The 14483-nt window shown below is 51.0% G+C and overlaps 1 protein-coding gene across 1 annotated transcript; it reads right to left on the bottom strand.

The window, feature by feature from the left end:
* Positions 1-977: 977 nt before the first annotated feature.
* On the bottom strand, positions 978-6401 carry Entpd2 (ectonucleoside triphosphate diphosphohydrolase 2). Its single transcript, XM_021194562.1, has 9 exons — positions 6188-6401; positions 4761-4878; positions 4134-4284; positions 3835-3994; positions 3522-3749; positions 2745-2999; positions 2543-2662; positions 1595-1729; positions 978-1523 (listed from the first exon to the last, which is right to left on the bottom strand). The coding sequence occupies exons 1-9, from the start codon at positions 6302-6304 to the stop codon at positions 1320-1322; spliced, it is 1488 nt and encodes a 495-aa protein (XP_021050221.1). The 5' UTR covers positions 6305-6401; the 3' UTR covers positions 978-1319.
* Positions 6402-14483: the final 8082 nt, after the last annotated feature.

Below are 14483 nucleotides of genomic sequence, written 5' to 3'. Positions count from 1 at the left end.
AAAAAAAAAAAAAAATGAAAAACAGGCCTGGACGATGTGGTGCACCCAGAGGCAGAAGCAAGCAGATCTCTGTAAGTTTGATGCCAGCCAGGTCTACAGAGTAAGTTCCAGGACAGCCTAGGTTGCACAGAGACCCTGTCACATGCAAAAAACACAAAAGCCACACATAGAGAAAAGAACAAGGTTGAGTTATTCAACCCTCCACTTCTTCCCGTCCGTCCGTCCGTCCGTCCTTCAGGCTCACAAACTTAAAGAGGAGACTGTCAGTGCAGGTTTATACATTCATCAAATGATTCCCTCTCTCTCTCTTTCTGTCTCTCTCTCCCTCTGTGTGTGTGTATGTGTGTGTGTGTGCGCACGCGCGTGTGCACATGCACTCACTGGCGGCTACCATCTCAACCCAGCCCTCAAGAGGCATTGACTGAACAGAAATAGTCTGAGCTAATTTCCCATAAAAGAAGCAAGGGAGAAGTCCCATACTCAGGCCACGCCTTTCCACCTACAGAAACTTAGGCTGTGGGAGGCAGGTGCCTCTGATCATCAGGTCTTCTGATACTTCAAGTATAAGTTGGAAAAAAAACTTGGAGTGCAGCCTCAATTCCTACGGATGTCATCAAGGGTTCTCTGAGTCAGAGAAAATTCAGACTCAGGGACAACCCCAGAGTAGTGTAGACAGGAGTGCCTCCATTGCCTCGGGTCTGGTACAGAAAGGGAGGAAGCAAGAAAAGTACTGACTTGGAACCAGGGTTTTTGTTTGTTTGGTTGGTTTTGGTTTTTGGGGGGGGGGGGTTGAGACAGGGTTTCTCTGTATAGCCCTGGTTGTCCTGGAACTCACTTTGTAGACCAGGCTGGCCTCTAACTCAGAAATCCACCTGCCTCCACCTCCCGAGTGGAACCAGGTTTTATCCAAATAGCAAACACAGCTGGCAGGAGGAACAGGCAACAAAGGATGCCCCACCCTATGGACACTTCACTGCTCTAGGAAACATCTTTTATTACAAATTTTTTTACAAGTAGGCATGGAGCTGACTCCTAGCCTGTAGACTCTGGTGCTTGCCTTTCTAAAGGCCCAGACCCTGAAAGTACCCAGGGTCCTGAAGATCAGAACAGAGGCCCCACTCGGAATGGACCTCACCCTGAGTCGCAGGCTAAGATACCTGACATCCCAGGAAGAGAGCGGAGGATTAATTGAGAACATTCAGGGCTGCCCAAGTAGACTTTCTGTGAGTGTAGATAAGGACCGTCCAGGCTGCTTCAGGGTCAGAGATGCCCTCGGGAAGAGAGATAGCAGGGAGTTGGGAGAAGCTCCCAGCGCACCCCTAGAGGGCGTCTGGGGACTTGGCAGAGCGCACCTGGCGCAGGAGCAGGACCAATGCCGCCAAGATCAGGACTGTGAAGAGCAGCAGGAGAGCAACCCAGGAGCTGAAGTGGGTGCCCTTACGTAGTCCCGGGAGGTCAGCGGGAATCAGGTTGGTCAAATTCAACATATAGCCCAGCGCCCAGCCGACAGACGTGTCTGCCGCCTAAGAGAGGGCGTGGCATCAGCCTCAAAGAGACAGCATCCGGAATCCTCCTGACCCCTCCATTTACCCACCTTCTTTTCGAAGACCACTCCGCTGAAAGAGCGCTCGTCGAAGCGATAACCACGGCTCAGTAGCTGATGTATGAACATGGCTACAGCGCAGTAGTCAGGCAGGCGGGTCTGCTGTCCGGGTACTCGGGCCTGAAGCTAAGAACGGAATGAGACACCATTAGTTTCAACACCACAAGAAGCTATGGCCCCCAGGGTACAGCATCCCCCTCCCCTTAGAGCTCAGGCCAAGAAAAGCATGCACAGGAAATACACAGAAAGACCTAGTTCAAAACGCCTTTCCCAGGCAGACACTCCTCTGGGATAAACCTCGTGACTGCTGGAAGGCCTTGTGTTCTCCACTCCCAACAGCTGGATGGGGAGGACAGCAAGGGTGGCCACCAGAAAATAGAGGCTAGCAGCATTCTTGCATCATAATTAAAGGAACAGGGGTCCAGGCTTAAGTGTTGCTCTCTGACCAACTGGCCCCACTTTCTTGAGACCTTCCTGGGTGCCTAAGATTAGAGGGACCTATTTCTCCAGGAGACATGGTGGCCACCTCACACTCCAGCTATCAGGGCCTCTCTATTCTTTCTGGAACTACTGTTCAGCCCATGTCCAGGCCCAATTTTCAATTTCTTCAGGCATACCGCAAGCCCTGCTGAGTCTCAACTGTGTATTCCTTTCCCACACTTTGTCCTAGACACCTGCCTTTCTGTCCCTTTCTGCTTTGAGGCCCTGTTGTCACAGAGACTTTGCATTTCCTGTTCTATGTATTCCATACCTTGATTGTAGGATCAAAATCTGAGGAGATCACTGAAAATTTAGCTTCTCGGCCCCAAGCTCCCCACTTAAGCCTGGCTACTTCTTGAGGTAGCCAGCATTCTGAAATGACTGAGTCTCTCTATGCTGAGCTAAATTAAAAGGGAAAGTGTCCTATCCTGACGTGGAGACTATGGGGACAGGCCTCACCTCAGCCCAGGTCTGGTTGCAGGTGGTCTCTGTGGCTTCCTCCAGCTGCTCCAGGGTTCCCACAGGCAGCCCCATCAGTGTCTTCAGGAAGTCTACAGTATAGTAGAAAGCAGAAAAGGCCTGTGGGAGAAAAGGGCGTGCAGTCACCCTGTCACCACATGCTTAGGGTCTCCCGTCCCCACATCCATCCACCCAGACTCACTATGAAGTTCCCAGCCACGGGAGGCTGGAAGACCCCATTGAAGGAGCACTGGGAAAAGGGACAGGAGGAGATGTTGAAGAGCCCAGAGACGAGGTCACGACAGAGGGCAGCGTTGCTGGTCCCTGACAGGCTGACAGTGGCACTGCTGTTGAAGGTCTGGGGACGCTGACCCATAGTGCATGGAGACTGGTAGACTTCCCGGAGCAGCACTTGGGTGGAGTAGCCCTTTGGCCAGCAGGGGTGGAAGCGATGGATCTGGGGAGTCAGTCAGAGTACAGATAGAATTCCCCACTCTAGCCACTGCCTTCCACCCCACCACAGAGAGGCAGCACAATAAGCTGTTCATAAGTCCAACTTGGGCAACATCATTTTTGTGTTTGTGGACAACCATGGCAACCGTTACCCGATGGACCAAACAGCAAACCTTTTGGCCAGTTATTCAAGGTTCTGAGATGATTGATTCCCTGGCTCCCCTAATCCTCGGCCCCCATTCCTAGATCTTTATCCCACCGAGTTCCTCTCTGCCTGTCTTCAAGCTGAGGCACACCTAGCTGAAGAAGCTAGATGTTGGTTGAGGCTAAAGGCAGACATCATCATGGAGACGGGAACCCGCTGGGGGCTTCACTGCTATGTGTATAGCCATGGGAAAAGGAGGCCTCTTTTAAGGTTCCTGAGCTCAGGATGAGTTGCTTTTTGGCCCTGCCCTGTTGCCTTTTGTCCATTCTCCCTCCCTTCCTCCAGAAGGCACCAGTATGGTATTGTGGTTTGTAGACACACCTGGAGGGCATTGGCCAGAAGCCTCTGGAGAACCTGGTCACGGCCGTAGCAGAGGAAGCTATGGGTGTAGACACGGTAACGCTGGCCATAGAGCCGCAAATGGACCTCATTATCTGGATCTTCAGACGGACTGGTTGTCTCAAAGGTGATCTGTGTTGAGGCACCCCCAAGGTCCATGGCCCCCAGTGTTCCCTTCCTTGGCCGTATCCATCGGCCTACCCAGCCATACTGTGGAGAATAGTGGTTGGATTAAGACTGTGAGCAAACAAGGCTGGCAGGATCCCAGGTTCTTTGGGCCAGCAGCAGGACCCACCTTGATGAAGTTCTCCAGCAGGTAGTTGGCAGTCACCCAGCCAAACACCCCTTCATCCTGTCCCGAGAGGATGCGGGCACCACGGAAGTCAAAGGGGTACCGTGTGAGCGTCTGTGTCACTGCCTCAAGCACCCTGGCTGCGGCCTCTGGGCTGGTCAGGCTGTGGAATGCGGGAAGGGGACTCCGATGGAGCTCATCCCAGATGCCCTCTGCCAGGCTTGCCCTCCTGAGAGCTTGCTCTGGGAGGGGAGTTCTACTCTGCTGAAGAGCTGTGCGGGCCCCTGGGTATAAGTACTCACTTGAGTAGGCGCATGCCTGCTGTAGCTCCCAGGTAGAGTGGAGTGCTGGCATATCTGTCTTTGGGCACATCACGAAGTGCCTGTTCAAGACATTCAACCAGACTCTGGCCTGCCCTAGAAGGGTCATTTGCGTAGCTGGAGATGCCACCACCTAGAGGGAACAAGGAGTTGGTCCCAGGCTTGGTGGACAGTTTCCAGCATACACTATTGAAGCTGTTTGGACACACCTTCCCAAATTGGAGACAAAGGGTCCAGGTGCCACCCGGAGTCTCTGATGCTGCCGCCTGCCTAGTAGCTGTGAGCACAGGTGCCAGGAGAAAGACTTGGGCATTGCCAGCCTAGCCTAGCGTCCATAGAACCTACAGGGATACACCCTTAGGTCCCCAGAGGCCCACCTGCCTCATCTATAGTGTCTTGGGTCATTAAACCCCAAGGCTTCCACCTGCTCCCTAGGGCTTCAGTTTTAGAACATAAAGTACCCTCAGCCCCTCCCAGGTCGGTCCAGAGAAGCCAGCCTCTCCTTTTGAACTCCTGCCTTGAATGAACCCCACCTAGCAACAAGCAGAGGGGAATAACCATCTGGGCCTGCAAAGCTAAGACTGAACAGGAACCCAAGACCATGCTCACCTCGAACATCACAAGAGCTGTGCTGACCCACGATACCTGTGTCATTCTCCTTGTCCGCTGGCCACTTGTAGACAAACATGGATGTATGGGAAGAGCCAGCGTCCAGAACGATCCCGTACTGTGGGTGGGCGTGAGAAGTCAGGCTGAGGGACGCAGGGCTCCTTTCACACTCCAGCTCTCCATTCCCAACATTTCCGTATCAAACAAAGTACACACTGAAGCTCAGGGTCAGCCCAGAGCATTCACAGTGATACAGCTTGAATGGAAGGGGACTGACCAGGACTTCCTGTGGTGATACCCCTCCCCCAAGGATGGCACTGACAGGCACCAGAAAGTAGACATCTTGGCAACTGAGGGGCTGTGCCACGGGCAGAGGGTCCCATCTGGAGCTTTGCTCTATTTAGGAGAAGCAAACATAAAGGCCACTCTTCCTTCCTTTCCCACTCTTCCTGTGTCTGCTGGGGCCTTAGCCTAACCATAGGATGTGGAAGTAAGGGCCACTGGGAAAGAAGACTGCGGCTGAATGTAGAAGGTCTCCAATCCGTGCCCCTGCCTGGGCCTAAAAGCCAGGAACAGGGAGAGGCTAGTTTTGCAGAACAGAGAAGGGCATCGGATGGGCCTTCTTTGCAGCTCCAAGGGGCTGGGCTCCAGCTCAGGGAGCCTGGCTGGACACCAAGCTGGGGCATATGCCAGTTCTAGCCTGGGAAAGGGCTGCTCCAGTCCTGCACAGCAGAGAACTCCTCCAGAGCCAGGCAGATACAATGCTCAACTCCCACACCCCATAGCGCATCCCGCATGGCTACAGAGCTCTTCCCCTTCCATTCTAGGTCCCTGGGGCTGAGATGTCTAGTCCCCACGCAAACTCAGCAAAAGACCAACAAACGGTTAAAGGCTTCAGCCTGTGGCCTAAGGTGGCTGAGGATTGGTGATGGAGACCCCTTTAGAACCAGCTAGCTTCCTTTACTATCTTCCAAATGTCACCGTTCAGACCTTGGTCTGAGAGGGGTTGGAGGTACCTAGTGTGTGTTGTCCCTTATCTGGAGCTTTGTCTAGAACCAATGCCCTTCTCTAATGGCGTGCTCGAAATGCTGCCCGGAAATGGCGCTGGACTTGGGACAGGGGTTCTTGCCACAGCCCGGGGGAGATGGCATGAAGGGAGCGGGAAGAAAGCTCCTCTGCCGCTCGTGCAGCTCCATCGCTGCACCGAATTCCCACGAACTTTGCCTCCAGTGCCTTGGAGCTCCGGAAGCGTCGCTGTCACTCCGCGGACTCAGTAAAACGAAGTACGGAATCTAGGACCGGGCCGGAGGCACAGTCCCGCGCTGGTGTGAGAGCGCAGAGCTTTCTGGCCCGCACCCACAGTCCCCGACAGACACCCCCTAACCCCGGGACCAGCTGCTTCCCAGCGCCGCAGTGAGCGCGTGCACCTTGAGGGCGGGCGGTTCCCGGACGTCTTGGGTAGGGACGCACAGTAGCAGGAGGCCGGCGAGGCCCACGGCAGCCAGCAGCAGGGGTGGCACCAGTGACACCAACTTTCCAGCCATGGGAACACGCGGGAGAACACAGCGGGGACCCCGGACAGCAGGCAGCGGGGAGGCCGGGTGGCCCGGGCCCCAGAGTTAGGCGCGGGGGCGGGGCTGTGGCATGCCCCGCCCACGTCAAGGCCCTCCCACCGAGGGACCTGCCCAAAGTCCGCCCTGCCTCTTGCGAAGAAGCAGGTGAGTGAAGTGGTGTAGGTGACTCAGCTGCACCGCCCCTCCTTCTTCAGGTTCTTGGCTGGGTTGCCCCACAGTGATCAGTCACGTTCTTCCTTTCTATCCACCCAGCTCTGTCCTGGAAAAGGGTACCCGGTGTTGGGGTTTGGCTGGTGTCTTGCTGTGCTCTCGTAGCCAAATTTGTTTCTGGCCAGGGAAGGGCAAGCCAGACCCCTTTGCCGATACAATTAAGTTTCAACTACTGGGTCGAGGCTCATAAGGGCACAGGGGTTCAGCATCTGCTTGTAGAGCCAGCACAGGCTGCTGTGACGACTTCTCGGACCACCGAGTGTCTCCTCACTGAAAAGGGCAAGGATGATCTGCCATCATACAAACCCAAACGGGAAATTGAGGGCAGGTGAGGCTCTCTGTCTCTCCGGGCCTTGACCACCCCTGCTGCCCTCTTTGCCTAGGAGACAGACACAGAGACCTAAATTGAGGAGGCTACAGGGGGACAGGGGGACAAGTTACATAGGTCTCATTCTACAGAAAAAGAGTGTTCCAAAGCAAGCTTGCATCCTGGTCAACAAGAAGTCCCTGGACACTGGCTGGGGGTTGGGAAAGTGCTGGTTCTGACCTAACCCTCCCCCTCCTCCTGACACAGTAAGCTAGACCGACCAGGCACACAGACCGGACTTCCTGGCCAGCAGCCATACTACTTCATGCCCTTACAACATGGGAATTCCAGAAACACAAAGAATCCCATCCATGGGGCAGTAGGGAGCCATGTGGTGAGACCACCAGGGAGCAGGGCTGCGGTAGCCTTTGCAGCTGGCATCAGGGCGATGCCCTGGCTGCTGAACAGGCAGGGACAATAGGCCTGGGATTGCTGCCCTGGCTGAGGGTCTGGTGTTTCAGGCCCAGCAAAGGATTCTTTCTTCCAGCTCAGGACCCCAGAGGGGAAGAACCCTGGAGGTGACTCAATCTCGTCAAAGCCCAGCTTGTGAGGCTCCAGAAGGGAATCCGGGTGTGGTCAGCACTGGACACGAAGCTCCAGTTTCCTGCTAGCTCTCCCATCCCATGCTCCCCCCAAGTTCTTTTGTCCATTCCTGATAGGCCAAAAGAGGCAGAGGCACCAGAGGCCTGGAAAGGAGGGGACACTGTATGAAAAGGCTGTGGTTCTGGGGAGCTACCAGCCAGTCAGCACCCCTCTTCCAAGCCCAACAGGGCTTCCTGAAGGGCAACTGGGGACCTGAAAAGATGAGGCAGAGGTGGGGCAAGACCTCTGATCCCTTCCCTGGGGAGACACTCATGGCCAAGGCTCCAGATTAGCCTGCCAAGAAGGGTGGAAGGCTAAGGGCTGGGAACAGCCAGGACAAACCAGGGCTAAAGGAGGGGGGCAGTGGCTTCAGTCCCTGGGCAGGGTGGGCTCCAGATGTGGTGTGTGTGTGGCTTGGCTCTGGCTCAAGCAGAGGAATGTGGAGGCCTAGAGTCAGAGCCTCCCTCTCTCCCTCCCCTGCCTGCCCTGCCTCAGTTTTCTCACAATGTCAGAAGCTGAAGTCCCGGATCCCTCTCCCTCCTCTCTCTCTCTCTCTCTCTCTCTCTCTCTCTCTCTCTCTCTCTCTCTCTCTTTTTTTCTCTTTCTTTTTCTTGTTCTTCCTTTTTTATTTTAGTTTACTTTCAGAGTCCTGGAGGTTCGGAGCGAGGGTTGGCGGCACATACTTCTTCAGCAGGGGATTCAAGTGCCCACATTAAACGGCTCACAACCTCCTGGGACTCCAGTTTGGGAGTGGGGAGGATCTAATGTCTCTGGGCTTCTTGGGCATCTGCATACAACTGCACAGCCCCACCCCACCCCCAGCTACCGCCAACACACACACATACTACACACATTAAAACTTTAAAAAATTAAATAGAATAAGAATTTCTCAGGGCTGGAGAGATTGCTCAGTGGTTAAGAACACTGACTGCTCTTCCAGAGGTCCTGAGTTCAATTCCGAGTGACCACATGGTGGCTCACAACCATCTGTAATGAGATTGGTCCTCTCTCCTGGTGTGCACAAAGACAGCTACAGTGTACTCAAATACATAAAATAAATAAAAACAATTTCTCTACTGTCTTTCTTTTATGTGTATGTGTGTTCTGCCTGCACATATGTGTGTGCCACATGCATGCCTGATGCCCGTGAAGGTCAGGGGAGAGCATCAGGGCCCCTGGAACTGGATTATGGATAGTTTTGAGCTGTGTGGGTGCTGAGAATGAAACCTGAGTCCTCTGGGAGAGCAACTAGGACTCTCAACACTGGAGCCATTTCTCCAGCCCCGTAAAATAAAATCCTTTTGCGGTTGTCCTTTTGCTTTGGTTTGGTTTTTGTTTGTTTTTTTCAAGACAGGATTCCTCTGTGTAGACCAGGATGGCCTTGAACTCACAGATCAGCCTGCCTCTGACTCCTGGGTACTAGGATTAAAGGTGTGCAACCACCAATGCCTAGCTTAATAAACACATTTTTAAAATAAGTATTCTTATGTATATGAGTGTTATATGTGTATGGGCAGGAAGATCTAGAAAGGAAGCCAGAGATCATGGTGAGCTGCCAGAGGGTGCCAGAAAGTGAATCTGGATCCTCTGCAACTGCTCCTAACCATTGAGCCATCTTTCCCATACCCCTCCCCATTAAAAATATTTTTGGTGTATATGTGGGAGTGAGTTGTATATTTATGTGTGAGAAAATGTGTGCACACTGATTAGTCTAAGCTGCTTGACTAGCAAGCCCCAGGAAGCGAACCATCTCTGCCTCCGTCGTGCTGGGATTACAAACATAGGCCGCCACGCCTACTTGTGTCATTGCTGTTTTGTTTTTATGGGGTTGGAGACCACATACAGCCTCATCCTTCTGGCAAGCACAGACCAGACTGAGATATCCCCTAGCCTAAGGACTTTTTGCTTTATGAATTCATTCAGTCATTCAGCAAATACCGGGTCCCAGTGCAAGCCAAAGACAGGTTCTAGACGCACACGGTGAGCAAGGCCTGACCTTGCACTTGTGCTGGCGTGTGCGTGTGAAGGGGATATGTCCATACCCTACCTGTTCCAAAGAGGGGAGTAGGCTTCTCATAGGTGCAGGGGGAAGGGGAAGACGCTGCCTTGTGAGATACGCTGGTGTGTAAATTGTTCAGTGGACACATTCCCACGTTAGACATCCCCACCCCGTGACCCCCGTGGATAGTGTCCTTCCCTCAGATGGTGACCTGGCCCTCACTTTTCTTCTTTACAGAATACCAATACATCTCTATATAATGTATGGTTCTCCTGATTTTCTTTCATTTTTTTTTTAGTTTGTTTTTTGAGGGGGGGGACGGTAGTGAAGGGAGAGCAGGGTTTCCTCTGTGTATCCCTGGCTGTGCTGGGTCTTGTTCTGTAGACCAAGATGGCCTCTAATTCACAGAAATCCACTTGCCTCTGCCTTCTGAGTGCTGGGATTAAAGGTCGAAGGACTAACAGAGTGGTGGTTGCCCAGGCCTTCAGTCCCAGCATGTATCCCTAACCAGAGTGGGAGCAATCCTCCCGCCATCAATTAGTCTTGCCTGCCTACAGGTACATCTAGTGGAGGCACAGTCTCCATGGGCTCCTCTTCTCAGATGACTAGCTTGTGTCAAACTGACATCACACTAGCCAGCACAGCCTTGTTCTGGAGAGGGCTTCTTTCGCTCACACTGTGGTTTTGAGAGTAAGCCCTGTAGACATTGAAGGTGTCTCTCACATGTTTCAGTGTTAGACTTTCTGTTCTGTGAGTATTCAAAATGGACAATGGGCTTGGAGCTGTGTCTGGACAGTATGTTAAGAACAGAATTGTTGGCCACAGCACAGGTCTGTGTCAAACCTCACTAAATGCAGAGTTTTGCTTCAAGACAATTACAGCCCACTGGCAGGCCTGAGTGTAGCTGACTGCTTCGCTCACTCTGACTTCGAGTCCACACTTGGCTTGAGCAGTCATTAGATTTTAGGGAGCCACTGGGGCATTTTCTATCCTCTCTTCTGTGAGGCGCCAACTGTAGCCTTCGATCTTCTTTTTAGGAATGGTTTGTCCTGACCGCGTGGCCTTGCCGTGTGGCCTAGGTACCAGGTGCTTCGGTGGCGAGTTACTGAGGCTCCCAGGGTATCTGCAGTCTGCTCCAGGCTTGCTCCGTTGGGCTTATGTCTGTAAGTGCAGTGAACTCATGGGATAGTCCCTAAAGGCCTGTGATTGGCTGACAGCAAGCCTTGCACCCATCTGGATAATGCTTGTGTGGGGGCTGGGAGGGAACAGCTCTAGCTCACGTTTTCCTGTGTGAAAACTGAGTGTTCCAGCATCGCTGTCACCCTGGCCTGTGTGTACTGAGTGCTCCGTCCCCATCCCCATCTCAGAGCCCATGGAACCCCTCCCCAGTGCTTTCAGACTTGAGGGAAGTAGCGCCCTCTCCCTACTTCCTTTTTTGGTTTGAGTCAGGGCCTCATCCTGTAGCCAAGACTAACCTCAAACTCACGATCTTATTTCACCCTCTTGGGTAATAACAATTACAAGAGAGGCCTACTATGTTCTACTTTTAAAATAAAATGGGAGAGGGCAGCAGCTAGAGAGATGGTTCAGTGGTTAAGAGTGTGAACTGTTCTTCCAGCCAATCAGAGCTCTCACCATCCCTGTAGGGGGCTCACAGCCAGCTCTCACTCCAACTCTGAGGTGTCTGATATCCCCTGTGGCCTCTGAAGGCACTCCTTCCACACACACAAACCCATAAATAGACACATAATTTTGTTTGTTTGTTTTTGTTTTGTTTTGTTTTCGAGACAGGATTTCTCTGTGCAGCCCTGGCTGTCCTGGAACTCACTTTGTAGACCAGGCTGGCCTCGAACTCAGAACTCTGCCTGTCTCTGCCTCCCAAGTGCTGGGATTAAAGGCATGCACCACCACTGCCCGGCCCGACACACAAAATTAAAAATAAAAAAATTAAATTCTAAATTAAAAAAAAAAAAAAAAAAACCTTCTCTAAGGCCTTATAGAAGCTAGAGAGATGACTCTGTGGTTAAAAGTACATACTGACTGGAGGGATGGTGCACATCTTTAATCCCAGCACTCAGGAGGCAGAGGCAGGTGGACTTCTGTGAGTTCAAAGATAGCCTGGTATACAGAGTGAATTCCAGGACATCCAGGGCTACATAGACAAACCTTGCCTGAAAAAACAAAACAAGCAAACAACCCCCAAATCCACATATGGCTCTTGCAGGGGACCCATGTTCAGTTCGCACAGTCCACACGTGGCTCCCACTGCCTGTAACTCTAGTTCCAGGAAACTGACACCCTCTTCTGACCTCTGCAGACTCCTGCACACATCATTCACATATGTGCACTCAGGCACACACACACAGTACACATAAAAAAAAAATAATTAAAACCCTGTGCACTTTTCTTAGACTCACCACTGGTACATTGATTTAATTTAAATTTCTCAAGATTTTTTTCTAATGTTTGTAGAAATTCGGGCAACTTTATATTTTTAAATGTTATTATTATTTGTATTATTTGTTTATGAAGTCAGAGAACAGATTTCTGGAGCCAGCTCTGTTCTTGTGCTGCGGTGCAGAGGACGAGACGTCAGGCCATCAGGCTTGGACAGTGTCTACTCATGAGTTGTCTCATTGGCCCAACTCTCAGTGATTTTTTTCAACACAGTAATTTTATTGGACTTGTGAGATGGCTTAGCCGGTAAGAACACTGACTGTTCTTTCAAAGGTCCTGAGTCCAAATCCCAGAAACCACGTGGTGGCTCACAACCATCTATAATGAGATCTGACTCCCTCTTCTGGTGCATCTGAAATCAGCTACACTGTACTTACATATAATAAAGAAATCTTTGGGCCTGAGCAAGCAGGGACTGAGCGAACAGAGTTGACTGGAGCGAGAGGGGCCAACCAGAGGGGGCAGAGGTCCTAAAAATTCAATTCCCAACAACCACACGAAGGCTCACAACCGTCTGTACAGCTACAGTGTACTCACATACATAAATAAATCTTATACAGAGAAACCCTGTCTCGAAAAAACCAAAAATAAATAAACAAATCTTTTAAAAAATTAATTTTATTTCACACTATGTGGTACATCTAAGGATTGTTCACCTTGCATGTTATTGAAATGGCTTCCAAATCACAACCACTTTGATGTTTATGATGGTTTGTAAATGCTTGGGCCAGAGCTGGGCATGGTGGCGCACACCTTTAATCCCAGCACTTGGGAGGCAGAGGCAGGCAGATTTCTGAGTTCGAGGCCAGCATGGTCTACAGAGTGAGTTCCAGGACAGCCAGGGCTACACAGAGAAACCCTGTCTCGGGAAAAAAACAAGAAAAAAATGCTTGGGCCAGGGAGTGGCACTATTAGGTGGTGTGGCCTTGTTGGAGTGGGTGTGTCACTGTGGGTGTGGGCTTTAAGGCCCTCATCTTAGCTGCCTGGAAGTCAGTATTCTGATAGCAGCCTTCAGATGAAGATGTAGAACTCTCAGCTCTGCCTGCACCATGCCTGCTTGGACACTGCCATGTTCCTACCTTGATGATAATAGATTAAACCTCTGAACCTATAAGCCAGCCCCAATTAAATGTTCCTTTATAAGACTTGCCTTGGTCACAGCATCTGTTCAGCAGTAAAACTCTAATTAAGACAATGTTCAAGGGGGCTGGAGAGATGGCTCAGCGGTTAAGAGCACTGACCGCTCTTCCAGAGGTCCTGAGTTCAAATCCCAGCAACCACATGGTGGCTCACAACCATCTGTAATGGGATTGGATGCCCTCTTCTGGTGTGTCTGAAGACAGCTACAGTGTACTTACATAAAATAAATAAATAAATCTTAAAAAAAAAAAAAACAATGTTCAAGCACACACAAAGTATTCTTGGTTGGGGGATGAAAGATTTTAGCTAGTTAACACTGTGAGCATATTGAATTGGTCTCAGCATAATTTTCTTCAGTTAGATGAGGTTTTGTTTGTTTGTTTGTTGAGACAGGGTTTCTCTGTGTAGCTGACTTGACCTCTCCCTGTAGACCAGGCTGGCCCCACACTCACACATCTGCCTGCCTGCACCTCCTGGGTGCGGGGATTAAAGGCGCGCACGACCTGGCTTAGATGAGCTCTGTGAGCTCAAGGCTTTGAAAAGTGGACAGGTTGTAGCAATGGCAGTGTGTGTTCCAGAGAATTCTAATCATAGAGCTTTTGATCCACCCACAATGGCTTTGGGGAGATCAGGTCATGCTTGAAAGGGGCTTGGCACCGTGGGAGTCACACACTTGATTCCTGCATCCTTAATTTCTTAGTCACTCATGCTTTCCAATGCTCAGGAGTGCTTTTAGCAATATTGCTTACAGCCAGGCATGGAGACACACACACCCGAGACTCTAGTACTCCAGAGGCAGGTTGCAGGCTAGCCTCAACTCTAGCCAGGCCTACACAGCAAGACCCTGACTCAAAGGGTGGAAAGCAAACTCATTTCCAGGTTCTTGATCTATCTGGTCAACAGAGCTCCTAGGAGACAATCTTAGCTGGCTGGCCTCATCTGTAGAATAGTTGGTATGGCAGGATAGTCCAAAGTCCATATAAGCAGCAATGATGTCCTCCCAGTCCTGCGTGTCCGTCGCTGCAATGTTCCAAGAGTCCTCACCCTGATTATGGCATCTATTACACATGTCCCACTTCCAAGACTCACTGTTGGGTCACTGTCACCCTAGCACCCAGGATGTTTGTTCCTGTGTCTGAGGGATGGCACGGAAGTTCCATGTATATTCCTCCTAAGGGACAGGTCTGCAATGTAAGGGGCCCCACTTCCTCACATCTTGTTTAATTGGTTGTGAAGGATCTTTCCTTACAGTCTCTGTTTTCCATTTGACCTCCCTACAATTCAGTTACCGTGTGGAACACTTTTTCCTTTTTTGCTTGCTTGTTTTGTCTTGTTTTTCTTTTCTTTTCTTTTTTTTTTTTTTTTTTTTTTTTTTTTTTTTTTTTTTTTTTTTT

Source organism: Mus pahari, chromosome 3, assembly GCF_900095145.1.
Source record: "Mus pahari chromosome 3, PAHARI_EIJ_v1.1, whole genome shotgun sequence".
NCBI lineage: Eukaryota > Metazoa > Chordata > Mammalia > Rodentia > Muridae > Mus > Mus pahari.
Note: the sequence above shows the minus strand (reverse complement) of the source record. Positions and strands in the feature narration are given on the sequence as shown.